Source organism: Nipponia nippon, unplaced genomic scaffold (genome assembly GCF_047370975.1).
Source record: "Nipponia nippon isolate SJK-2023a ecotype South Korea unplaced genomic scaffold, ASM4737097v1 scaffold_8, whole genome shotgun sequence".
NCBI lineage: Eukaryota > Metazoa > Chordata > Aves > Pelecaniformes > Threskiornithidae > Nipponia > Nipponia nippon.
Genome location: NW_028262402.1, coordinates 34,633,896 through 34,661,349, shown reverse-complemented (window position 1 = coordinate 34,661,349; position 27,454 = coordinate 34,633,896). Strand labels below are relative to the sequence as shown.

General features: G+C 40.9%; 1 protein-coding gene across 10 annotated transcripts in view; it reads left to right on the top strand.

The window, feature by feature from the left end:
• LOC104020885 (TLE family member 4, transcriptional corepressor) overlaps positions 1 to 27,454 on the top strand; it is a 101,496-nt gene that overhangs the window by 30,754 nt on the left and 43,288 nt on the right. For 4 of the 10 annotated variants that reach the window (XM_087741549.1, XM_087741550.1, XM_087741546.1 and 1 more), the window contains 4 exons: positions 1,846 to 1,908; positions 11,036 to 11,110; positions 25,320 to 25,524; positions 25,930 to 25,946. In XM_087741549.1, coding sequence (XP_087597675.1) covers positions 1,846 to 1,908; positions 11,036 to 11,110; positions 25,320 to 25,524; positions 25,930 to 25,946 — 360 coding nt within the window. The remainder of the gene's footprint in view (positions 1 to 1,845; positions 1,909 to 11,035; positions 11,111 to 25,319; positions 25,525 to 25,929; positions 25,947 to 27,454) is intronic. The other 6 variants (XM_087741551.1, XM_087741548.1, XM_087741555.1 and 3 more) reach the window with 3 other exon arrangements.

Here is a 27,454-nt window from a genome sequence, read left to right as displayed (position 1 = left end):
TGGCAGGCCAGAGGGGCTTCAGCTCAAGTCAGGACGGTGGCACTTTTGAATTTTCTCTTCATATGGAGAAGCCTTAAAGAGCAGGACGTGTAGTTTTCTTTTCGGTTTTAAAGCACTCAGGAAATTCCTTTAAAAAAAAAATAACGTGGCTGGGACCCAAAATTTGGAAATGACTAAATTAATGGTGCTTAAACTACTACAGCACAGGTACTTTGGAGCTGTGCATTGTAGTACGGTCTACAATTCCTTAATCAAATATTGCGTCTCAAGTAATGCTGTATTGGATTGTGCAGCCTCTCTGGCTGAAGCTTAGGTGCACACATCTTGCTCTGTGTAATGAGCAGTTCGTAAATCTCTGTGTCAACTAGTATAGTGAACACTGTCTATTTAAAAGGGTATTTAAGTTTAACATTGTGGGATATCTGATGTTTTAGGCACATATAGACCTTTGAAATTAGCAGGTAATTTAGCTTTGTGGTGAACAGAACGTATTCTCAAGTGTCCTTTAAGGTACCTATGCTGCTGAATAATCAGAAAAGGTGTAGTAAATGAATGTAAAAAATGTATTCATATGCATAACTTTAACAAGATGAGATTGCATAAACAGTGAAGACCAGTGAGAAGATACTGGGACAGTGTAATATAGAAATTGCTGTATAAATAACCTACAGATGTTTAGAGGGATTTCAGAGAAATGAAGACATTGTATTGCAAAGTAGCGTGTGTTAACTCGAGTTGTATCACAGTATGCACAAGGGGGCAGAGTTAGTTTCACATGTACCCTTACCTCTAGCATACCATGTCTTCTGGTTATGCAGCTGTGTAATTGTAATATTCCTTGAACCCAGATTTAATTTATATGTGGTTCCGACTTTTTTACTGCTAGTTCTGAGCCTTTCTGTTCTATAGGTTCTTTTCTAAGCATTTGCAATTTAAGAGACAGCATGGCAAAAAGGCTGGAAGGGTTTCAGTTAAAAGAAGGAAGCCGAAATTGCACAAGTTTGTATGTTTTCGTCATACGGTTAGTGACTTTGCAAGAGGAAGAGCATTGTGTCGTACCGTATAATGAGGAACTGACCCTGGTTACAATTTATTATACAAAAGTTATGATTTATTGTAAGAAAGTCTGTGTGTCTTTAAATATTCTGTTTCTGGAGCTGTAATTCTTGGGTTATCTCCCCAAATCTCTGTCTCTGTTGAGATTTGCAGATTAAATACACAGAATAAGAATTGATCTCCAGTATGGAAATAAAACATCGTGTATTGTTCATTTCTGATCACAATTGCAACATGAAAGTAACTATTATTAACCTCTGGTTTGATAACAGCATAAATACGATCCAAGACTGCAGATCCTTTTCTAAAATATGTGGTAGAATGATTATCAGTGAAGTTGTATATTGTGTTGCTAATGCCCTCATGATATGCAGTGTTAGTATAGATGTAATTGGTGTATTTGTTTCCTTTGCTGACAGCGGCATTGTTGTAATTTGAAATCATCCTTTTTTGCCTCGTAGGAGAGAGCTCAGTTTGATACACAGTATTTTGTTTATCTTTTTTCTTAGGTCTCCTGAAGGTTTTTTCTTTAAATGCCATTGCATAATCAGAATTAACTTTTCTTTCAGTTCTAAACTGTATTTTTAAGGAAAACTTTAGCCAGAAATTATTAGCTTCCTAGGTATTGTTGAATTGGTGTCCAAATACTTGTGTTATTTTGATAATCTGTCCTGGCCAGAGGATGACTAGAGATGGAAAAAACCTAACAAATGTATCTTCTGTGTTCATGGGTGACCATTGCATCAGAGAATTTATATAAGTGAACTTCTTTCTTCTTGTCACTTGCAGGCAGAAATTGTCAAGAGGCTGAACGCTATATGTGCACAAGTCATTCCCTTCCTGTCCCAAGAGGTAGGTAGTCGTTTGTACTGGTGCTGATCTAAACGATTGCCTCATCGTATCTATTACAGAAGTGGGACTTTGCGTTGAGACTGTTTCTTTATGAATCTCTTGGTGCTTGTAGATGACTTTCCACTGCGCTGTTATCACTGTAATTTCATTATCTTCTCCAAGTCCATTATAATATCATTTAAATATATTTATGAAATGGAACGTGTTGTAATGTGCTAAGCAAAATTTTACTTATTTAAATATTTTGCTCTCATGTACAATGCAGTTTTTCTCACAATTACAACTTCGTCGGTCTGAAATCAGAGGATAGCTTGCAAAAATGCTAGAAAGGCATGATTTGTGCTACATTCTTGGCAGCAGGCATTAAAGTTCGGGAGAAACTTCTATTTTGGTATACTGACTAGTGATGTTCAACACAGTAGTCATACAAATGCAGCTTTTTTCTGTGTTTTTTCTCTCTGCATCCCAGATTACTTACTACCTTAAATCCTTTTATGTTTTCTGTGTATTTGGGGAATACAGGCAGAAGATTGAAACTCGCGGTGAGCTAATTTCTCTAAGCACTAATTTTCTCCAAATTATGATTTGCTGGTATTATCTTTAGTGCACTGTAGATACTTTGAGGGGCACTGGGATTTGGGGGAGTTGGTGGGAGCTAGCGAGGGATTCTTGGAGCCAGAGGCATGTGTGAAGTAAAACAAAAGTGTGGTTCATGAAAGGAGACCTCGGATGCATAACAGCTTCCCCTGCCCACTCCGCTGGAGCAAAGGGGCTGGAGACTGGGGTCTGCTGGCACAGGCTGGCATGCATCTATTCAATGCATGGTTTCATTTCAGTAGAATCGGTAGCTGAGAAGTCAAAGCTGGAAGGAGTACTTCTGTGCATTGCATCCGTAAAACATCATGCCTGAGAACACGCTGCAAGTCTTTCTCCCACCTTTTCAGTTGTTCCATAAAGTACCATTGCTTTTCAAGAGAGCTGCTCATTCTGCTGCAAACGAGAGGCTGTGTGCTTGATATTAGTATTCAGCTAATGCGCTGCGTGTGTGCATGCGTGTGTGCATCTGTGTGTGTTTGAAATGAGAATAATCCTATCAAAACTAGAACCTGACAATGTTCATGAGTGCCGCTGTACTCTCTGCTTATAAAGATGGATTTGTGGAAACTAAATGATGTGTAATGATCTAGTTACATCGCTGGGGGACCAGAATTCAAGTTCTGCATGGATTTAAAACAAGTAGCTGTTGATTTTGTACTTTGACTGCTACAGAATCTCTATACATCTAGTTACGGGGTTTTATTTGCTGTGCAGGAATAGCATAGCATATAAAAACAAGGTGTAAAGCTGATTCATACTCATGCTAAAGTGAGCACTAAAATCACACAATTTTGAAACAAAGGCAGGGGTGAATACTTGGCAGGCAAAGCTGTGATCTTGGCAAAGACATGGGATCAGCATTTCCATGACAGAGATCTTTTTCTAGAGTATGTGATACCATGTTTAGAAACTTTGTACTAGTATACTACTGCTAGTACTGGTACTGCTATTTTCAGCTGAAATGCTAAACAAAACTTTATTACCATAAACAAGTAAGTCACACTGCTCTGCTTGCTCTGCTTCCACAAACCCAGCCCATGTGTTTCCTTGGAGTAGGTGTTTCTTGCCAATTAGACAAGCAAAGGGATTGCATGGGCTTAGAACGGATTTGAAGTAAGATGTGTTTGATTCATAGTGACTGATAGATTTTGGCCTTTGATTTTGGAAATCCTAGTCTCTACCCCCTCTATATGCTTGTGTGGAATTGAGGGGGGAAAAAAAAGGAAAATAAAAAGGCTATAGGTTTTTGAGCTTTGATGTTAGTGGTGTCCCACTCAGGTGAGCACAGGCTGTCTGCTTTCTCTCTGTTCCATATGCATGGTGCTCTCCTGTCCCTGGAGCTAAATCGCCCTGGAGTCATTCTCCTGAAAGTTGGTATTGGTACATTTTAAGTCTCTGCCTTAGAGGGAGGAGGCACTGTGAAGGCTGCACATTGTAATTCCTTCTTTTCTTCCATCGAGGAGAATCTCCCATGTGGTGCCCAGAGGCAGCAGCTTGGGAACGATGAGCCAAGGGCCCTGGTTGCTGTTTAACAACCTCCTGACCATCAAGCTAGGCATGGAGGGCAATTTTAAAGTAGCTCTGGACTTAGCCATTGCAGTAGCTTTTCATTAATACGCTAGTTCTAAGAACTTTGTAGGTAGACAACTGAGATGATCCAGATTGTAAATGTAGAAATTGATGTTGTCCCACTTCTGTCATGGGTGCAGTACCACTCAGTGAGGGCTTAAGTGCACCAGCATCAGTGTGCTTAATGACTGCTGTTTACTTTGTTAGGCTTTAGATCAGAGCTTTGAGTTAAGCAGTTTTAGATAGGAAAACAGGCTCTTGTATGGCTTCTGTGCTAGTGAGCCTCTGCTTTTTAAATCCATGGCCCATAAAGTGTGTTGCATGTTTACCCAGTCTTACAGCTCCTCCTCTGTGCATGTTGCACGGTGTCAAAGCTCTTTGGGTTACACAGGAGATGGAGAGGTCAAAAAAAGTTCACAACTTCAGCATTTTTACGCTTGACAAAGACAAAAGGGAGCATTTCCAAAAAGCTAGTGTACACATTTGTCTTGTGTGGAGGCAAGTGTGCTTTTTAGTTCACCTAGCAAGAGGGGAGGGGGACTAGACAGCAGAGAGGGATTGAAATGGGAAGCATAAAAAAACTTTTAATGTGTCTTGGCAGTGCCACTGATCCTGGTAGTTTTCTTACTCGGGTTAGGAAAAGCTTGGCAATTGTTTGACCTCCGTTAGTAGAAACACTTATTTAAATGAGTTTATACTGGCATATTCTGATGAGGCAAAAGAGAACTGATCTCCAGATTTGAGTATTCTGGTAGTCTTGGTTTCTATCTAATTTGTGTCTTTAAAAAGTGAGTGTCTTAATGGAAGCCTCTTTATTTCATGATCTAGATTAATAGAGAATTGAATTGCAGCGTGCTTTTGCTGTTTATGCATTTTGCATACAGTCTAATTGTGGAATAGTGGCTGAAAAATGTGATCAGCCTCTTTTGTATTGTGCCTGAGGGAAAAATGAACAAAATACAGTGGTTACATGCACTGATGGCAACATTATTGCCTCATAATAGCACCAGGTTAACTTGTCTTATTGCTTGTTAACTTTGTAAGGAATCACTGGCTTGCGATAACTCACTTAGAAGTAAGAAATTGTGGCCAAAATCACTAGAGATCTCGTGAAAAGGATGCAATTATAATACATCACCCTACTGTGTACTAGTGCGTTCTTTGTTTCAAGGGGCAATCCAGTCAAGTATTCAGGAAGTTCTCCAGGCTTCAGTCAGTTTTACTGTGCTGTACGTCATTTAAGCATATATTGAAAATAAAGTTCCTAACTTGCCTAAATACGCAGTCCAGTGGTACCTTGTTTTTACATTGACTCTCACTTAGGCAGACTAAAAAACAGCACCAAGAAATACAAGCTTCCCATTTTGATAGGAAAGAGTGACTTTGTGGTTGAGGCATGAGATGGACCTCAGGGGTGATGTGTGTTAAATTTCTGCTGTGGTTGCAGGCTTCCTGTGTTGCAACAGTCATTTTCCACCTCCCTGTGACATTGTGAGATACCAGTGTGCTCAAAGTAGTTCCTATTGCATAAGGTGAAGGGGCTGCCTGCAAGGTTGTAGGTAAATACTTGGAGGTTGTTAGCACTCGGTTAACGTAGTTTTCATCTGCTGCAGCTGATATAGATAGTTCAATGTTCACATCATCAAATGATCTAGCCACTAAGTTACAATTCATTTTGAGTCTAAAGCCATAGATCATGCCTCTGCTAATTTATGCTTCTTCTCAACTGAATTTACCAGCTGCAGCACAGCGTGACACTTGCAGAATCCTGTGGCTTTCAAGTTCGGGCTGGTTCCTGTCTGGTCAAGGTGGTGTGTGTGGCTGGCTGCAACCTGTGGGTAGTGTTGTGGGACCCTGTGGGCTATTGAGTGCTGAATGATCTCATGCGCTGGGTAGTGGTATTTGTTCAGTGTGGCTGGAGATACTCATATATCACGGTTACCTTCTTTTGAGTAAATATTGACTGCATTTATATTCATGAGACACATACAAGCTGGCTGATTTACAGCTAACGATGTAGTTGTGGCAACCTGGAGCTCAGTACAACCTGCAGAAACTGCTTGAGAAGCCAGACAAACGTTCATGGTATTGTCCCCTATCAACTTCCATGGAAGCATTATGTAGGCTAGAGGAGTTTATTACAGACTTCTTCGGAAGGTATGCTTTCTGTTCCAGCTGCCAGCGAACTAACTAGTAACAAGCTAGAAGGATTGCTCTTTAGTAAGGATCTTGAGTTCCCTGTGCACCATAAGATGGTCAAATATACTTAGAAGTACAGTAAAATGCCAAGCGCCGGCATGCATACATGCAAACAAACATACAAAAAGGAAATGCTGCATGCTGTCTTTTCCTTTCAAATACTTTAATATTAGTTGATGGTTTTCCTTTTACAAGATAAATATGGGCCATAATGTTCATGCTCTTCTCTGTACATACATTCCCTAGAGGTGCTTCTAAAGTTCAGTAAATTTGGATGGAGAGTGTGAAATCCATTATATAGAAGCAGAGCAGGAGTCCTTACATGCTGTCCATGTATATGGAAATAGTTGTTGGTCTGAGATGTGAGAGGCTGAGAAGACAAAATTATTTTCCTCCATCTTAGATTTGCCCCAGGCTAGAGCTGAAGCAGTAAGTACAAGGAATACCTGTCAGATACCTGTAATCCTTCTACCAAGGAAGGCATCTTATTAGCAATTTATGCATATATTGCTAATAATGTTCTTACATTTTTATGAAGTAGTTGTTATATCTTGTCTGAATTACGGTGCCTGGATGCAGTTGACCCTGCTGGTCGCATTTAGTTTTCTAAGTGTGTGCTGTACTCCACGGTAAATGTGTGTTTGCTCTCTGGTGCTCGCTAGTGTTTTTGGTACAGCCGGGTCTCATTGTGCCATCTCTAGATCGGGCTTTTCAGAATGGTGCTGCTGCTGTTCTTAAGCAAGACCTGGTCTGTACTCCCTCTAAATAGATAATACAACAACAAAATAATACGAATAAAACAGAGCAGAGTCCACTTGCTTCTGCAAAGTGAATCATTCAGTGAGTTTTGCTTTGGATGTTATTGGCGGTGCTGGAGACAGGCTGGAATTAGGCGTTTCTAACACCAGTATCTGTGTGTGCACACCAGGGGGAATTTCAGCTGCTTGGTTGCTGTCAGTATGGCTCCCCTGTTGTTGGGAGCTGCAGGGAGCTCTGACATGGTATAAAAAGCCCAGGTATTTTCCACTATGCTGCAATGCCTGTGCAGGAACCAGGGCTAGGTGACAAGACAGTGTGGTGAGACAGTGTAATGGTGCAAAAGCCTACATCCTTCTTGTGGTCTCTGTTTTTGTTACCCACCGTGAGACTGAAAGGAGGTGATTTTCCAACACCAGGCAACTGCAGACACACCGCTCATTACAGAAAGCAAAAAGGGGTGAAGAGAAGAGACAGGGAAGAAGTTAAAAAGGAGAAACGATACTAGTCTGCGTGACAGGCGGGGCAGGGTATTGAGTTCATTGCTCTGGCCTGCTACGTGCAAAGCAAAATACTGTTTTCCCATAACTGAAGAAAATGGGTCTGTCATTTGCTTGTGTGCACAGAGGAAGGCTAGCATTAAATGTGTGTGAAAGCTGCAACCTTGTGTCTATATTTGGTTGGGGAAAAAGTAACCCTTTTTTTGTTGTTGCTGTTTTTAGTTGGCTCTAAATCGCTATGTGATCACTTGATGGGCAGGCTAATGTGTACTGCTTGGTTTTAACATAATGCTGCTTGCTACCGGTGCACTGGCTGGGAAAGGCAGTCAAGCATGTGGTAAGCACTGGAGCCATCCATCCTTGGGTACCCGTGCGGGCTGGGTGAGCCTGGTGCCATCCCGCTCAGCGGGCCCCTGGGCTCCCTGCCCCTCACCTTGGTTTTGGGTTGCAGTGGGTCCCCGGAGCCCAGTTGGGCTCCTTCTCTGTGTGTAGAGATCTCCACCCATTACCAGAGCTGGGGTTGGTAACGTGGAGCCCCCCACTTGCCCCGGGTTCAGAATTGCTGGGGGCAGCCAGTGGGCTCTTCAAACCCTGCACATTGCTCTGCTGTGCCACGGAGTGACTCTGCTTTCCTGTGTCTTTATCCACTGGAGTGTGTGGTTTCCGCCTGTGACTCGAAGTAGCCCCTAGAGTTACTCAGGGCAGGGCCCCGCGGGGTTTCGGGGAGCTGAGCAGGAGTCTGCTCTGTCACTGCAATGAGGTGGAAGTGATGGAGAGGCTAATTACAGACCATCTATTTTGGATCTTTTGCATACTATGCCACTGAAGATTAAATCAATGTTAAGCAGCTACCAATAGGAGAGTTTTAATTGTCTCTACCGTACCCAATTTAGGTTCAGTGTTACAAGGCCCATGGGTTTTCTCCTCTCTATGAAGGCTTGATCACAAACCTATTAGAATCAATGAAAGATGCCTTGTGTGGCTGCTTAGGGAGTTCCTGTCTTATCGTGCTTTCCAGCAGAAATCTTAAAGTGAGATTTTGGTACTCTCCCCCTTCCACCTTCTCTTCCCCTCACCTGGGGATGAAATAATGTTTTTCCCAAATACACCTCAGAGCCATTCTTCGTATGTTTTCTGTAAAGGAAACCATTCAAACTCTTGTGGAGTTGACTTATTTTTCCAAAACCTGGAGGAAAATTGGAGTAATTTCTACAATAACTTTGATGTTTGCAGGACGGCTTTCTGTAGGTCCCTCAGAAGTTTTTTCTTCTCTTACCTGGGGCCCTTGGAACAGGATTTAAGTAAATGAGTGTTGGAATTGAACGGTCATATATACAAATCAAGAGCTGGGTCCCTTTCTTTACCTCAGTGCAGAAACCGTTGCCTAGGAAATGGTTGTAAAGCAAAGGTGAATGTAAACCTCTCAGTAAATGATTTTTTTTTTAATAGTTTTAAAGATTTTTAAAACCCGTTTTGGGTTTAGGTTTTTTTTTTTTTTTGTTTTGGATGACTTGATCAAAAATGCTATGACCCATTTTTGGTGTGGCTGACCTCCACCAGAAAACAGTGGTGTAATTTTTATGATCACCCTGTTGTCGTATAGAGCCACGTGTCACCAGGCTTTCAGCTACATAATCAATGAAAGCTGTACCTGTCCTTACCATGTGATGACATGGAGATGGTAACTCATTGTCAGTAACTTGAGGCTTGAGTACTGTAATTTACTTTTTGCTGGTTATCTGTGATGGTGATACACCATTGCATTTTTCATTTTTTTTTTCTGAATGCCAAGAACACATTTGCTCATGTTAGGCCTGCTTTTTGTTCTTTACATTGAGTACTTATAAGTAGGCAGGTTTGGTTTATGTTTGCACTGTAGCTCTACAAAACTCTAAATGGGACTGCTGTGATTCTCTTTTCAGCAGTGTGTTATTTGCTTTTCTGGCATTTCCTTCATTTAGTTCTTCTTGCTTAAAAACAAACAAACCTTAATACCATTTTCTTCCTTCCAGGAGTGTTTCTAAATTACCTCCTTCATTATTTGCATTTATCCATTTTTTGTAGTTGAGGTCAGTATTTCTTAGTTAGAGGTGGATTTTTAGGCTGGCTTTTCCTCACCCTGAGGGCTTTTATAGGAGAGAGTTTATAAGTGAAAATGCCATTTTTGTTTGCGCATTGCATCAGGAACCAGCAAATCTGAGACTGCCAAGCCCTGGAGGTAGCGGAGCCCTTCCTTACAGCCCTCTCTCCCAGCAGGGCTCAGGGTGCTGCCGCGGGAGTCTTTCTGATGCACTTCACCTAGTCTTGTGTTGGAGGATGTCTTGACGATTTACGTCCCCACCTTATTTTATGCAGCTTTCCGCCCCTGGGAAGGACTCACTGGAGGTGTTCCTGCATGGGCTCCACTTGGCTCCACTCTGCTGGTATACACAGCCATGGGGAGCAAACTGGAGGCTTTAGAGACCCTCTCAGCCCTTTCCTTAAACTTTGCACCAAAGAACGTCTAGACATTGGTTTCAGTACAGAGCTGATGTTTCATTGTTACAGTTTCAGCACTTCTTGAGATAGGCAAGAGCTCACTCCTCTTCATCTCCAACCTGTGGCTGTAACCAAAGATGAGTCACTCCCAGTGCAGATCACGCAACCTCTCTGACCCTCTCTTGCACCAATTTGTTGCGTGTAATCCTGATCCTGCAAGGCTGCCTGTGTAGGTGAATTTGCCAGCCATGGAGCTTCGAACAGGCACGGATCTGGCTGCAAGATGAGGACCTTATTTTATTTGTAGTTGATGTTTTCAAATAAATATCAGTCAGTTTCCAGCATACAGCAATTTTGAATTTACTGCAGGAATACAGTATCACTCAAACTGAGATAATATAACCACTGAAGCTTGTAAACTGTGTTGTTAATTAGACCATGTGTTTTTGATGGACTTCTTAAAGCTATTAAAATTTACATGTTGGGGATTGAAATAATTAGTTCTCTTTCACGTGTTTGACAGAATTGTGAATGGCATTTTAAATTTCTTTCTTACGGTTGAGCTGCTTTGAAATGTACGAAGAAGGAGAATCTGTGTATCCTCCAGTGATGTGGGTGCCATGTGCTTGTGCAAAATACTTATCTTTCTTTTTCGGTACACTTTTTTTTTTTTTTAAATCAAAAAGTTTCTGTGGCTGTAAGGAAAACGGCTTGCATTTTTAAGTTGGGATGTAAATTCAAGAGCACACAGTGCTGATGAGCAAAAGGAAGACAGTTCCACATTTAGCCAGGTTGTAAAATAGCTCTTTTGGGGAGCAGGGGTGTAAATCCTCGCAAGTAATGGCATAAATAAAGTCCTCCCCTTACCTGATACTCTTGCAGATCAATGCAGAATGTGACTGTTAGAGAACAGTTATTTCAAGCCCTGCATGTGTTTGAAAAGCAAAGAAAAAAGCTAAAAGGAAGAATCTGTGCTTAACAATTTAGAAAACAAATAATTTTATTCTGTTTCTGATCTTCGTTTATAGCACCAGCAACAAGTGGTGCAGGCTGTGGAGCGTGCCAAGCAAGTGACCATGGCAGAACTGAACGCAATCATTGGGGTATGTGGTCTTTCTGTTTTAGCTCTAATAGTGTTTGTAAATAGCTTTTTTTTTTTTCTTTCTCTCTTGTATGAACTCATTTCCATCAGGTGGGCAAAAGTTGTGGGCAGTGGTGAAGTTCAGTAGCTTGATCTTCATAAAAGTTGGTTACTACCCGAAAACTTTTGCTTGCACTGTGCTGAGACGACTAATGGCATAATTAATGTCTGTGTTGTATCCATTCCCAAAAGCTGGGTCGGTATCTGTTTTTTTTGTTGTCCTTTTTAAGTGACTTTGCTTCCTTTGCATACCACGTACCAGTCTGCTTCTGCCGCCACAGTAACAGGTAGCCTTCGTATGACACACTGTGCTTCAGGAGGGTTTTTCCCATTCCTGCTGCCCACATCTTCTAGGTGGTGGCCCAAGACTGTGAATATTCACCATACTTTTTATTTTTACGTTAAAAAATAGCTGTTACTTTTCTTTAAAAAAAACCAAAACACACAACAAAAATCAGTGGCAAAAGGACATGTCGCCAGTGCGCTCATATGTGCCCTGCTCCCAGTCATCTAAAAATATGGGTGTGTGGAGCCCCACTTGTAAAAGCTTTACTGCCAGCGGTATTAGCCCAGTATAGCAGTCCTAGGAGGTTTTATGGGTGTGGGCAGCCACAGTGTTTACATTTTACAACTGAAGAGGAAAGGCATAACAACGAAAGCTGTGGCTGTTCACACTACATAAAATAAAGGTGAGAAGTCACAGCTTAATAGCACATTATTCACATGTATAATTATGCAGTTGGTGCAAGCAGTTGTTTAAGTTATTCTAATGAAGACACTACAACTGTACTTCCCATCTTCTGCGCCCTCCCAAATGCTTTTTCTTTTGTGTATAGATTATACATAAAAGTCTTTTCCTTTTTTTATTCAGTGTATCAAACACACTTTGAAATGCTAATTATCCCATTTACTTTCATTAAAATTCAAATTGCTGAGTGAAGATGTGGATAAGGGTCGCGGAATAATCAATCTGAAGTGAAGATATTGCTTCAATTATGCGTCTGTCTTTTAACAAGGAAATCAGGACTCTCTGATCATTGCTGACGGTAGTGTAGAGCAGCGGTCTGATTGTAGCTTGTTTTTAATAAGCTGTTTCTAACTCTATTTTGTATCCCTCTGACCACAAGAAAACACTGGTAGTCAATTAGAAGATATAAATGGAAAAGAGTAACCTTTATTTCCTTTGAAGTGCCCGTTAGAAAGAAGGAGGTGAATCGGAGCGAGTCGTGTAGAATCATGAATAACATTTGTTGTACGTCTTTTACGCTCCAGTGGGGAGAGTGGGAGATGAATAATTTCCCAATTAGTTTTCATTACCTAACCAAAAATATTGCCTTATATTAACATTCTTTGCATAAAGTAAGTAGCTAAAGGTTGGCTTCTTTGTTAAACAAGTTTTTATATGTGTGTGCTGCACATGTGTACGTAGCGAGTGCATATATGTGCATGTACGGTTTTGTGTGTGTACGTACACACACATGTGTATGAATACTTCACAGTCTTATTTGTGTACATTTTTGCCATTCACCTTTGTATGTATTGGGGAGACTGCAAAAAGCAATTTGCTTTCTAGTAAAGAATACGTTGATGGATGTAGAACACGTGATGTTATAGATACTGGTTATTGCACTCATTATTTAAGTTTATCCTGCTTTCATGAACCACTAAACCACACAGAATAAATATAAACAGACTAGACCTTGTCTGGGAGCCTGGCAGTAACTTTTTTTGGTCTTCCCCCACCAGACAGAAGTAAATTTTCTGTTTTGTTTGTTGCTGCCTGAATTTATCTCTACAAGTCAGTTGAAATTCTATTGCCTCAAATTTTCATAATATCTGAATTTTTGTTTCCTGCATTAAAATGGCACAGCTCTCGCCTCCCCCACAAGACTAATTTTTACCTTGCTTTACTGCCTTTTTTCACTCTCCTGTTTTATGTTGACTGAGGAAATGCTGTGTGGCCCTCTCTTTAGTTTTAGAGAAACAGGAGCAATACGGACTGAAAATTTTGTGTTCATCAGGTTTAAAGAGAAGTAATCTAATCCAATCTTTAAGAGATTCATTAAAAAAATGGAATAAATAGGATAGCAAGTTATCAAAAAAGCTAAGTTCTAGCTGCATGAATACCCACAATGATGTTATGTCTGCACTTAGGGAGATTTAGAGTCTGAAAATGTAGCATGGGACTAAAAAAGGCTTGTCATACTTTGTAAACTGAATACCAATAAAAATAAAACAAAGAACGTAATTAGAAATCATGGCTTTTCCATATCTCTAATTATGTTGTCTTATATTATTTTGTTGTTTGGGAAGTCTGACAGAGTTTGTGTACTTTTAACCTTGTGATACTTTACAAGTTTCCGAAGTTCATTTGCTCTTTACAGTTTTTAAAAATGTATCTTTTAGTTATCCATTAAACTGTGTATCAGATGAAGACACAAGCAGTATCTGAGTTTTTGAAATACAACTGTAGCTTAAGTTTCTCTGTGCTTTGTGGGGCTCTATTCGGTTCCCCTCACTCATGCCAAACCCTTTTGGTTTGAATGCAGGAACCCTGGGTTTGAGCTTAAAATGGATTTTACCAGAATGGAGGATGCCACAAAACAAGAATCGAATGTGCACAAATCATGTCTCTCTTTGTGTTTCACACGTATATATTTTTGTATGAATGTGTTCTGATTTAATGGAATCTGATGAAGCACCTTTTAACTTTGCAATATTATTCTATCTTCATTGGTAAATGAACCAAGTCACTGATCCATGCAGTTTAAATGCAAAATACTGAAGTGAGCCTGGAACCCGGAGAGACTGCTTGTTCTCCTGACAATAAACTAGTTGTGTTTAATGGAATGAAACACAGTTATAATGACTTCTTTCACAGGTCATGTTCAGTTTAAAACTGTTGACGGGCTGAAACAAGTTAAATATCATCTATCTTCTGGAGAGATGCAGGGGGGAAAACTAAACCAAAACTAGGTGTCATCAGCATGCTGCAGGAGGACTGTAAATCGGCAGGCATCCAGATTCTGCATCTGGTGTATGCCATGGACGGTATGGTACAGCATTCTTGCTCGGAGCAATTTGTAGTGCACATCCAGGTTCCAGGCTGGGTGTATCGGGATGAGCATTGTGATGTATCCAGTTGATCTTGTCATGTGTCATAGCTGCCGTATTTTTAAATTAGAATCTGCAAGATCACACTGTGGGAGCAACACACAAATTGTAGCCTTAAATCAGTAATGTGATCTAATTAGGAATGATGTTTTCATTTCCTGTATTATGAAATTGAGTTGTCTAACTCTTAAAATGTTGGGGTTTTTATTTTTTGTTTTTTTTTCTTAATCCATTATACTATATAATCGGAACATGCTGTGTGATTGTGGTTACGTTTTAAAAAGGGAACCAGGGAATTAACTTGTAACTTTATAAGAATTTTATCAGTCTTCCCCCCCCCCGCACCTTCTGTTTAAAATAGTCATGTTTCAACTGCAGTTGAGTAGTAAGGCAGAAATGGAGGCTACTGCTTGTGTGCCTGTTTATCACACAGAGAGAGATAGATGTACCAAAAACTTAAGAACAGGTATGTGATGGTGTTCAAAGAAAATGCAGTTTAGCACAAGAAATGCTGAACCTCAATTTTTAGCAGTGACATTTTAATGATAGGAAGTCTGCAAAATTATTTGCCATCAATTGTGAAGGCAATAACAAGCCTTGGTGGTTTTTCACACCCTCTGTGTTAAGTGCTTTCAGAATGACAGCGTAAACTGTGTTGGAGAACTCCAAGGAAGTAAAACTGATTAAAATGTTCATGCTTGAATGGTGCTGATGGAATAGTTCATTTGGACTTTCTCTACCTCCTGCAGCTCAAGCTGAAATATTAAAATTCAGTGGATTTAAATCTCTCTCCCCTCAGCTCAGGAAAAAAACATTACATTTTAATAGGTTTTAAACTCATAATTCATTGGTTTGGAGCAGCACTATTAAATCTATTTAAATATTACTTGTATTACTAAGGAAATGATTTAAATGATTTTTCCTTTAGCATTCTATACATCTTGGTGAAAAAAAAATGGCTTTGGTTTAATTTTTAAGCATTTTGTTTTATTATGTCACTTTTATTATCTTCTTTAAAAATAAGCAAATGGCAGTTGGTAGAAGAAAGGACTCCTTCTGTATTGTCTCATAATCATCAAGCTGTAAAGTTCCTTCTTTAATACACTGCTTGTCACAATTTCTACCCTGTGTTTGAGACTGAGGCACTTTTTTGACCCATCTCGAAAGGTGTGTAAGTTTTGGTTGCTTTCAAGTGAGCAGTCTGTTTTACAGCTGTGGAGAACAACGCCTGTTTAAAAAATAACAGTATGCCATCGCAGGCGCGGAAACCTGTGAAAGCGGTGCGGTGCAGATAAGTGCACACAAGTTGTAATAAAAACTTGGCATCTGCGCATGCTATCATTGCCGTGGTGCCGGTGGTACAGGGCTCCTGCGCCAAATGGCAAGGTGCTTTTTTGGGTTGGTGCTTAACGTACAGAGGCATCTCCCACTCCTCGCAGAGGGTGGGTTGTTTCTGCGTCTTGTGTGTGCTTGCACAGTGAGGCAGAGGAAGGGGTTCTTGGTTGAACCCAGTGCAGCTGAGGGGGAGTGTTTTAATTCCAGTTTGTATGGCAAAGTTGTTCCTGCAAAGTGCATGTGTTCAGAAATGGGAGCTTTCAGGGAGGATGGGAAAGGGCAGTAGAACAAGCAAGTGTGTTGTAGCACGAGGGCAACAGTTGCTTGTCTCTCTGAACCTTCTGTATTGCTTGTTCAAAGGCATATTAAGCAGTGGTTGAAGCTTAAATGCTATAGAACAAGTTGGCCACCTGCTGTATGTTGTATACACGTTGCTACAGTGGGAAGGTGACAGAGGAGGTTGACTTAATGGGTAAGTGCTTTGAGTTGTGTTTATTTGTGTACCCTAAAGAAATGTTGAAATTCATTCTTCCCTGTTTACTTACTCTTGTTTGCTGTTTGTTTATTGAGGATGTCTGATGATGTGGTCCTGCAAATTTTTTGACACTGCCTAGTGCCTGAAATTGAATTGTGGAAGGAATTGTAGGTATAGAAAGCTTTTGGATGAGCACTTTTTGTTTTGAATTATTCATCTGAAGTCTGGCTAGGTTAAAGACACAATGTTTTTTGGGGGGAAAGAGGTGTTTCGTAGGGATTTTTCTTCTTCTCCCCTTATTCCCAGGTGCCAGCTTCAGAGAGAGCCTTGCAGGTAGGGCCTAATTTGAATAAATCTCTTCCATATGCAGCATTATCCTGATTTAAAGAAGCTGAAAATGAGGTGCACAGTCTTTTTAGGGATTTTTGAGGGAATTGATTAGAATGTAAATAATTCCAGGTTCCATATTTACTGGAAAACCTCTCCTAGGATGGATTTTAAATGCTGTTTCTGCACTTAGAATTGGCTGCCACTGTTCTCCTCTTTTCTTCCTATTTTCAGTAGCTGTGGTAGCTACTGAATTTATATTGGTCTATCACTATAGGAGCAGTCAGCAATGTTGCAGTGTGAAGTGCAGACCACTTATTACATCTCACTGCCAATATGCTGATGCCAGAGGCCCTGCTCGTTATGCTTAAGTAAGTGCATATGACATGAGTGTTACGGCTCACGTACTGTATCTGATCAGGCAGGAGAGCTGACTTCTGCCTCCATGTTTCTCAAGGTTTTCCAAACCCTGGCACCAAAGCTATGTGACCACCATATCTTTTTTTGAATTAGGATTAATCAGTGCAGATATGAGGAGTCCTATGGAGAATTTTCTTCATGTTCTACAGCATGAACACATGCAATATTTGATTTATTACTTATTTTTGTATGCTCTCACTTCACACACAGTAGAAAGGAGAAAGCACTGTTGTCAAGGTGGTCTGTACTCCAGTGTGTGGAAGCTGTCTCCAGCCAAATACAGATTTGCCATACTCCATCAGACTCTTGGTCCATTATGTGCTATATATTACCTTCAGTGATGGCCTTACACCAGTGCTTTGGAAAAGAAGAAGAAGCGTCTAAAGCATCTGTTGGTTTTGAAGTATTGTGAAGGCAGGCGTTTCCCAAAAACACTTCATTGCAAAATCAACAATGTTTGTGTATTCAGTGGAGATGCAGCCCATTTAAATATGTACCCTTACTGTACAGTGTAGCCTAAAGACAGTTATTACCATGGTTTCAAACCATAGAGTTCTGATATCATCCCTAAACAGAGTTGTGTATTTGTCATCTAGACTTCTTCCCAACCACACTTTGTAGTCTGTTGCCTACAGTTATGAATGAGGACCAGGACTCCCTACAGTGGATTAGTTAAGCGTTTGCTTTTCTTCAGGTATGTGGGTAGTTCTTTTGGTGTATTCAATCTTAAATGGAGGCTAAAGGGAGGGCTTTAGTGCTTAACTGGGATGGAGGCTAAGGTACTGCATAAGGAAAGTATTTTCAGATGTTAAGTTCATCCATGAAGAAGGAATTTAAGAAGCCTTCAATCTTCAAGTTATCTGATATTTCAGTGTTTGACATTTGTTAGTCAGACAGTTCCTTGCTTATTGTTTGGTGAACTTTTCACAGACGCTTTCTTGGTATATGAATGCATCACAAGCATTGATGAACTTACTTCAGTAATGTTTCTGAAACAAGGGAGTACTGCTTTTTCTATTCTACCTTTGGAAGGGGCTGAGGCAAAGAGAACAAGTGGTCCTTCCACAGTCTCAGAGCTGCGACTTAAATTCAGGTGATTTGATCCTTGACAAGACCTTCCTTTATCAAAGCTGCTGTAACTGGGAAATCGCACTAAAGCAAAAGAACTCACTTTAAGTTTCAGTTATTTGACTAATGGGCACTACATTAAAGAGACATGCTTGGAGAGTGGTAATGGTATCCACGTGTCGTAACACCAACGTTGACCTGTGGGAAGAGGCTGCTGAACATGGATAAGAGCAGGCATTACAGCGCTCTGCACAGGACCAGAGCTTCACCAGAAATGGCAGTCTTTAAAGACGCAGAATGGGTTGAAAGAATGGATCAATCCAAGCAACTCAGGTTTTTATCCCAAGCAAAGACAATTTGCTGAAATCCACCACTGTGTGTATTTGTGTGTTGCAAGCATGATGAAACTTAGTGTTAGCACTTAGAGATTTATGGAGCCTGTGCTTGTCAGTAATTGCTATCCAGAAATTTGACTTGCTAAGGATTGACTTTAAAAGATGCATTAAACTACTGCATGTGTGAGATGCATAAGATGCATCTCTTTTATGCTAAGAGTACATGGCTTTTAGACTATACCTTGTGAGGAAGCTTAGATGTGAATTATAGTTGCCACATTAAAAGCTCTGGTGATAGAATTGCTTATACATTTAGCAACTTGGGTCTCTCTGTGACCAGTAGCATTACTTAACTTTTCTTCTGGCTTTTATTATTTGATTCATTATACATCTCAGATGGTACTTTTTTCACTTTTCAGTCATGTTTATGTAGCCCAGGGTTTCAGAAACTTTTTCATGTGAGGACCCTAGAAGAAGGTTATTTAAGACTCTGCTGGGAAGACCATAGGCATTGCTCTCATTTTCTAGTTCTAAAGAAAAGGATCAAGAAGTCACAAGGTCACAACGGGGACACCGTTTTCCTACTGTCAGTCCAGAGGAGAGAAAATCTCCTCCCAGTGTCCGTGGGTAGGACATGAGTGGAGCACTTGGGTGAATAAGGTCCTTCAACCAGTGTGCACCTGCCTATCCAGAGCTGATTTTTGCTATCTGTTCATCTGTAACAGAAGACATCCAGTTGCTGCCGCTGTTACTCTATCCTCTACATTGATCTTTGTGAAAAGGTTTTGAAGTGAAGGTTTGGTATGTGTGGCACATTTCATGCCAGTGGTGCTCCATGTGGTAAGGCTTTGAGCTTACTTGCATTTGGTGCTTTGTGCCTTCTCTTGCAGGAGATGTGGATTTTGTATTCGTTAGGTAGCAATTGTTGGGGGAGAAGAGAGCTTAAGTGGCATGATTTATGTAAGAGTTTCTGGCCTTTTTTAAATGATAGTAGAAAGTGATTCTAAAGAGTTTAATCCTTCCTCCTTCCACCCCCAGTGTGAAACTGAGATGGAGAGGAGTCCTGCAAGCAGAGGAAGGAACTACTGAACTCCAAGATTCTGGGGGAAGGTGCATTTGCAGTGGACTAGGTTTTTCCTTTATTAAAATGCTGGCCTTTTTTACCGTGAATCTTTTATTTGGTAGTGGGTTATATTAATTTTTTTGTTACTTTTGTCCTCTGTCTACGGTGTTTCACTGAGTGAAAAATAGTCATAAGGGGGGAAGGGAGGACAAATGGTGAAACGTATCCTGACAGGTGTTCCTATATATATGATTAAGAACGGAAATGTGCTCTGCATATATTCCCTTTCATCCCACAATATGATTCGGGAGTTGACTTTTTGTTCCTAGATCACTTGTAAAATCTTTGAGGCAATTTGTAGAGATATGATTCTGATAGTTTCTTTGTTATTTATGTAGGAGTTCTAAATGCTCCCCTTCTGATTAATGACAGCTATTGATTTTTTTCCTTCCCCCCATAGTTTTCTCAGTGGAGCTTGCTTTCCTACTGTAGAATCAGCATCCTCAAAGGCAGAAATTACTGATTCTCAGTGAGTAAGAAGCTTGGCATTTGCTTTTTTTTTAAGTTTTTTTTAAATTATTATTATTTGTCTCCTCCTTATTCTCTCTCCTTTTTCATTGTTTTTCATTCTCTTTCCTAGATTTTGTCTAACCTGTGCATTCATTCCCCTTTGTGAACAGAAGCAACATCTGTGTTTTCCAGTAGATCAGCTGTGTATAAGTGTTCAGAGTTCCCACCAATCTCTGATACCTTTCTTTCACACTGGGCACGTTCATTTGCAAAATGATCACTCTCCCTTAAAAGAGATAGTAGGTTGCTGTACCCTACATCTGTACCACAGTCTCTTTATGGCAAACTGATCATATGATATACATGCATATAGCTCCAGGGCTATGCCACTGGAGGAACTGCTGCATGACTCTCTTTGTAGGCTGTTTAGCCGTGTTGTATCTTAGCATCAGAAAAAACGTTTTTGTAATGGTATGCCAGCAGAGGCAGAATTGCACAAAGGAAGTACAAACAGGGCACATCATGTCAGGGGTGCAAACAGGCATGATAGATAAAAATTCATATCATCCTAAGCACACTCATAAGGGTGTGTGCCAAAAGGCTTCCTTTTCTTGCTGGTCTTTAAACCATTGACATTGATATGGTCTACTCTCAAGCCGTTGTTTTTATGTCTTTATTTCCTCTTCATCTTCGTTATTCTTTTATCTGTATGCTGTCTTAGTAATGACTCACTCTGAGCAATCAATCACTTCATCTAACAAATTTCAAACAAACAATGAAGCTATTTTATCCAGATTTTTTGAGGTCCCCTCCCAGCAATATTGCAGGTGTAGGTAGTGCACGCATGTGTATAGATATTTAATATCTTTTTGAGACATTAGTTTGTTAACATTAGAAATGTCTTCAGGTTAGAGGAGTATGTTCAGGTTGTTTGGATAATAGCTGTGAGCTTTCAGGGTCTGTAAGAGGAAAAGTGGTAGATTACTGTGACAGAGAGCTGGTTGGAAAGTATCCAGTAAAAACTTGAATCTTTTCCAGGAAAATAGGCTTTGAATGTGCTGACTATAACAAGAGAGCATTAGAAGCTAATTTGTTAGTGGGTTTATTATCACATTTTACTTTAAATTTGATCTCTTAAGATGTGTTGGGAAAAGAATTAAGCTAAGCATCAATATTTAGAATTGAAGTTGTAAAAATTAGTGATACTTAGATAAAAACCTTTTGCTAAGCCTTTTTACCCATTTGTTTAGACGTGGATTTGGAGTTATTTTACTCATCACTGTAGACTGCCTAGAAGAACATACAGAAAATTAAAAACAAACAAACAAACAAAACAAAAAAAAACCCACAACAGATTAGTAGCAACCAGACGTTATCTATATTTGACATGTGTTAATATGTCTTGAAATTTTTACTTCAGTTTTTACTACTGAGCTGGTTTAAATTACCATCTTCCTAAACTTACTACCAAAAAGAACAACGTCTTCTTTTTTGGTTTCTCTCTGATTGCTGGGTTTACTCTTGCTCTTATATTTTTGTGTGTTGAATGTTTCTTAAAAGCAGTGCAATCTATTTTGCAATTCTGTAGGGCATATTTCTTGATAGCTAACTGTTGCTTTTTTTATTTTTAAATAGTTCTGGAAAATTTACAGCATAATAAAGCCTGGTGTATTGCCTTAGCAAGTTTTCACCTATTATGCATTGATGCTGAAAATGTGTGCTTGACTTTATGTATACCATAGTCAACTGTGATGCGATTGTCTGAAGTTAATCACGTGCTAAGAGTTCATAAATAACATGATTAAGAATAACAAATTAAAGAGAAGATGGAGGAGTGGGAAGTGAAAGCATTATGGCAACATCAAAAAAATCATGTGGTTGCTCAGTTGGCTCATTTTCAGGCTTTCCTTGCAAGTTTTTAAGTTGTGTTAGATTTTATGATCTAAATTCATGGTATAGGCAGAAACGAATGTAAACTTTCGTCCATAGTGGAATATTTCTGTGTGGGGAGAATATCTGTCGGTTGTCTTACCACTCCATATCTTTGGCATGTTGATGACTAGAGGAGACCAATGTTTTTTACCACTTCGTAGCACTAACCTGATGCTCAGTGGGTTAAGGAGTTGCCCGTGTTTTTGTAACTTTCCCTGTAACCAAGCAGCTGTGCACAGGCCACCCAGGAAGCTGATGATTCTCACCAGTGATACCCATGGGCAGTGGAAAAGCAAAACCAAGCTGTGCGTGTTGTGGACATTTGAATATAGTAGTAGATTTCAAAGGTCTGGAAATGGCAGTTAGAGATGCGCTGTCACTTCTTCTTTACCTTCTTGAGTATGCGTATTAGCAAACAGCGCTTAATTACGTGATGATATACTTTTTTTCCTTTTGCTCTTTTATATTCTGAGAGCAAAAGCCTGCCCTGTGTTTCGCTTGAATTCTTGTCATTTCTGTTTTCAGACCAGTGCCTCACTTTTGCCGTACAATGTTGCTTATCGTGTTGGAGGACCTCATAGTCCTTTCCTGTACCAATGCAATCCTAGTCCATGATCCTCCTCCTGTTGTTGAAATTTTAGTCCCACCCCAGTCTAACAACATGCACAACATTATCCGTGTCTATGTGGCATGGGCATGCGGGGCTATACTGGAATTTGTGGTGTTAGCTTAGATTTATTTAACAGTCTGGTTTTCATACCAAAGTGGGTTTTTTTGTGCCATTGCAATGTGACTAAATTGCACCAAATTTCTGCTGTATCAATGAATGATGCTTTTGTGACTGAGGGGGCCATGTTCTTTCCAGATTTTGTTCCCATCGTTTTCTACGGAAGAGCTTGGTCTCTTAAGAAAAAAGTTCTCCACAGCGGGAAGGCTGTGGCTTTGTTTGTTTGTTTGTTTATTTGTTTGTTTGTTTGTTTTCCTACTCTCTTCAGTTATTTTCAGAGCTTTCTGCATTCAACTTGCAATGAAAATGCGTTGGTTCTTGGCCAAGAGGGACTGGGCCAGCCATGCTGTTCTGGGTGATCTCAAGCCACTAGGCACTGAGGTGTCATTACCCATACTACTCTTAATGCCCATGTTATGTTTGGGACACATTAATGATGTTCGGCACATCCAAGGTGGAGTCTGTGGTGCTGTCTTGCTGCGCTATGTAGAGAAGTTCCCAACCAAGAGCAGTAAAAAAGGCGATTTAGCGCAGTTTTCTTCAAGCTCTTTGGAAACCATCCTGTATCCATAGAGGAGGTCATATAATGCAAATTGGGTAGGTCAGTAGGCAGATCTGTACAGATTGTGCAGTACTGTGCAATGAGTGTCCCTTACCTGGTATACTTTGGTCAACAGTGAAATGGTTAACAAGGGGAAAACTCTATCACTGTTGATATCCTCAGGCCCTTCTCAAAACCTTTGCTTCAAGGCACTGGCAGATTCAGGCAGATATCTTCTTGCATGGGTTTATAGCACATTCTCAAAAGGAACAGGAAATTCCTTGTTTAAAGTGAGGCTCCAGAACACAGATTATTTTGTCCATTCCTTTTCTTTCTCTCGCTCTCCTTCTCCCTCACCAGATGCCAGATTGTTCCCTTGCTGTAAGGCAGCCCCATTCAAACCCTGAAGCTAAATAATACACTGTTGGCTCTTGCTTCATTTTGTTGTAGTTAATTTAAAATTCTGAGAAACGCAGCACCCTTCCATAAGAGCATCAAGCAAGCAAAATATGTTTGATACTTTCTACAAGATGGAGCACCTGCTGGAATGACATGGGTTCGCAAGCAGGGAACGGATTGAGCCTTCCCTCTTCCACCTGGAAGAATCTTCTTTCTGTTTTTCTTTTTTTTGTGCCTCTCCTTCCCCGCCTCCCCCCCTCCAAATTTTTGTATTTTTTAATTTTTCTTTTCTCACTTTCTTTTTGGATAGTTCCCCTCGTTTCCCTGGCACTGATCTGGGTCGGATGACATGTGCATGCCACTGCCAGTCTGATTTCACTGCCTGGGTTTTATTTCCAATCCAAGAGTAAGAGAAGGATGTGTACTTTCACAGGGGGGTGTTGAGGGAGGCATGCGTGCAGTGTGCCGCACGAGTTACGTGGCGTTCTGTATGTGACTTGAAGTCTTTTACTTTCAGCTCACCCTGAAAGTCTTTGACTTTCAGCTCATCTTATGTAAAGATTCATGCTAGGGAGGGGAGGGGAAAAAATCAAGTGAACAGCACATTGTCTCTTGATTGATTAAAGAGCTGGGTTGCGAGGTGGGAAGTGAATTTAGATTCAAGTGAAAAACAAATAAAAGTAGGACTTGAATCTTTGCAATTAGGAATTTAAAATGGAATGTTTTTATGCAAAGCGAGTTAAGTTTTTATTTCTTCTTCTTCCAAAGTGCCTTATACAGACGTGCAGGGGGGAGAGAGCAATCCTAGAGGACTTCTGATTTGATTTACCCTGAGTCCTGAGCAGTGACTGCTTGAAAATGAAAAGAAAATTTCAGAGCTAATCTAGTTACTGTATGAACAGAAATTAGTTGGATGGTTACTGGGCAAGCCTTGGACCTGAACAGATCTCTCTTGGGATATATTTAACATAACTTTTTCACCTGTTTGTTTGGTTCCCTCCTCCGACCCCCTGCCTTCTGATTCAGTAGCAACAATCTACCCTACAATGGTTAGTATAGCACAGAGCTTGATGCAGCCCTGGGTGAGGTCAAGCACTCCAATTCGAACCTCTCAAGGGCTTTCTCTATGTGTTGCCAGTGTACTGGTAAAAATGACTTTAAACTCTTGTCAGCGCAGTTACTGGTGCATGCATCACAGTCCCACTCAAATAAACCTGTCACAACACAGAGTCAGCAGCTAGAGAAGAGTACAAGGGCAGGCCTCTAGCTTTTCATTCGAGCATCACTAAACGTGCACAGAGTGCCCAATTATTTCAGCATTATTGAGCAAGCCTACAGGAGGACCCAAGCCTTGCTACATTAGATTTTCTTTAGTAATTTGCTCAAGTACCGCTGAGGACACTTAAAGGGCTTAAAACGGTGGCTGCAACCAGTTTCCTTTTCTGGATTGTTAATTCAGGTTTTCTCTTTCAAATTAACTCTCACTGCATGCTGTGCAGTAGTGCTGGGAGAACTGTTTAACACTAATTTTCTCAATTTTCAGCTTTTTTTTTTTTTGCATTATATAACTGCTTTTATAGTTACATATATTTTGATTAGACACGTACGTGGTGTGTTTCTGCTAGGAAGAGTAAAATGTAATACCTCTGTCAGAAAAAAATGTCACCAAAACTGTAAAATTCCTTTCCTTTTTTTTTTTTTTTTTCAAATTTTTTTGCTGTTCTTTTAATTCAGCTTGAAGTTTACAGATTGTGTTGTGTCCAAACATATGGACATTTTTAAAACGCCAGGTTGTTTGTGAGAGTTGCTATTGGGATCGATCAGATGCGTTGGTTGATCTGATCGATCACGTTTGATGTACAGGATCAATCGGACAACCCCCGGCTCCCTGAACAAATTCAATATCTGTGTTTCGTTTTTCACAGCAGCAACAACTCCAGGCCCAGCATTTGTCACATGGACATGGTCTTCCCGTGCCGCTCACTCCGCACCCCTCGGGCTTGCAGCCTCCAGCCATCCCACCCATTGGCAGCAGCGCTGGTCTCCTGGCACTGTCCAGTGCGCTGGGGGGGCAGTCCCACCTCCCAATTAAAGACGAGAAGAAGCACCATGATAACGATCACCAAAGAGGTAGGCGCTGCCAGATGAGTGTGTGGCTTCATTTGTTTTTCTTTTCTTCTTTAGTTTCTTTTAAACTTCCCTCTTTAAAAAGAAAAAAAAAAAGGAATTTTCACAAGAATTCCTAGCTAATTGCTTCAGTATTTATTGCCTAGCAGTTGCCAAAAATTGTGTTCAAATGCTAGAAATCTGGTTTTATAAATCTGGCTGTACAGTATTAATAATTAACTGTACAGAAAAGTTAACATCTGTGCAATTTATTATTTAACAGACATCAGGATTCTTTTTTCCGAGTATGATAAATGTATAATTTTATGTAAACTAACTAGTACTTTTCTCTTTCTCTCTTCCCCCACCTCCCCATCCCCTGCCACCACCTCCTCCCCTCCTTGTGCATGGGGGCTGCTCTGCATGCAGACAGAGACTCCATCAAGGTAGGACTCCATTTCATAGGTGTAAGGCGTGGCTCGAAAGAGCTGCGTGCTGCGTCTTTTCTGAAGTATGGCCCAAAGTGGCAGAAAAAGTCACAAAGTGAAACCAGGTTGTGACACTTGTCTTGATTAGTAGAGCCCTGCATAGACTGTGTGTTGCACTTAGAAAGTGGCTGGTAGTGGGGCAGCTAGGATTGCAGGCGACATGCCGTCCAGTGGGTTTGGTGGAACAGCATTGAGGCTGTTCCTGGATGTAAGGAAAGGGCTGCCCAGGGTCTCTGCCCAAGCTTATGGGACAGAAAGAATTAGCAGTAGTTTTAAGTCATTTGGAGGCTGTAAACTGTAATTCTGATATGCCCTAATAATGCAGTTACGGAAGGAGAGCTCCATTGCTTGCAGCGGAGAGTTGGGGTGCTGCCTGCTGTCCTTGCCAAAGCAGTTGGAGAGGAGCGAGCTGCCGTTCCCTACCCCAATGAAGGTGGTACTCACACTGAGGATTCTGCCTGCCTTTTCCAAAAGTTAATTTTCAGGCTCTGAATGACTCTGCAGGATATGTGTGTGCACCATCCTGTGCATGGTAGCGTCTGCAAGTAGATGTAATACACACCTTGCGGCTTGTGTAATTCTGAGCATTCAGTGATGCATACAACTATGATTCAGTGTATGTGCCTGGATGCTTGTCCATACTGGATAGGCACCAGAGTCTTTAACCAGAGTTAATGCTGCAAGTGGGGAGGTGCATCTTGGCCCTGCCCTCTCCTGGATGGGTCTGCTCTCCTCACTGCTGCTGGCGTTTTACCAACTCGCAGCAGACCCAGCTGTTGCCAGCTATGCAGTTGCCTGCCCAGCTCTGGGTAGCTGGATGTAGTTACAGAGTAGAGCCTGAGTGGCTTGCACAGTTTTCAGGAGGATCAATCAAGCCTTTTTATAGGTGACGGTGAGTGTGAAATGAAAGATACGCTTCTCTCACAAAGGGTGAGACCTAGGCCCGCCTTTTTGAGCACTTGCAACGCATTTGTCAAGTTTTTAATTGAGCTTCTTTTAGGAAGATGCAGTTTATTCTTGGGGTTCGCCAAATGGCAGAAGAGGTGTTCACAGCATGAGTCTTGGGTGCGTTAGACAAGATTACCAGGAGGTTGCCAGGCAGATGTTACTGGTGTGCCGTAGATGGCGTCAGGAGGAGCGTGGTGCCAGGCACAGGCATTGCCCCCACCAGAGACCTGTCTAACTGGAGCTGCCATGCACGGGGCTATGCCTTTGCTCCTCCGGCAGCTCCAGGTGGGGACCTGTCCCGCGGCCTTCCCCAGCGCGCCCATTCTGCCACTGGCAACTCTGCCATGTCCCAGCCGAGTGCAAGTGAGCCGATGGTTGCCAGTTTTGCTGTTACCCACATGGCCCTGCATAACAACCAGGAGCTGACAGGAACTGTCAGTTTTTACTGTGAGCAGCAAAGGCACTGAAGCTGTCTATCTGCCTACACAGGACAACAGCATGTCGGATTTCACTTCAGC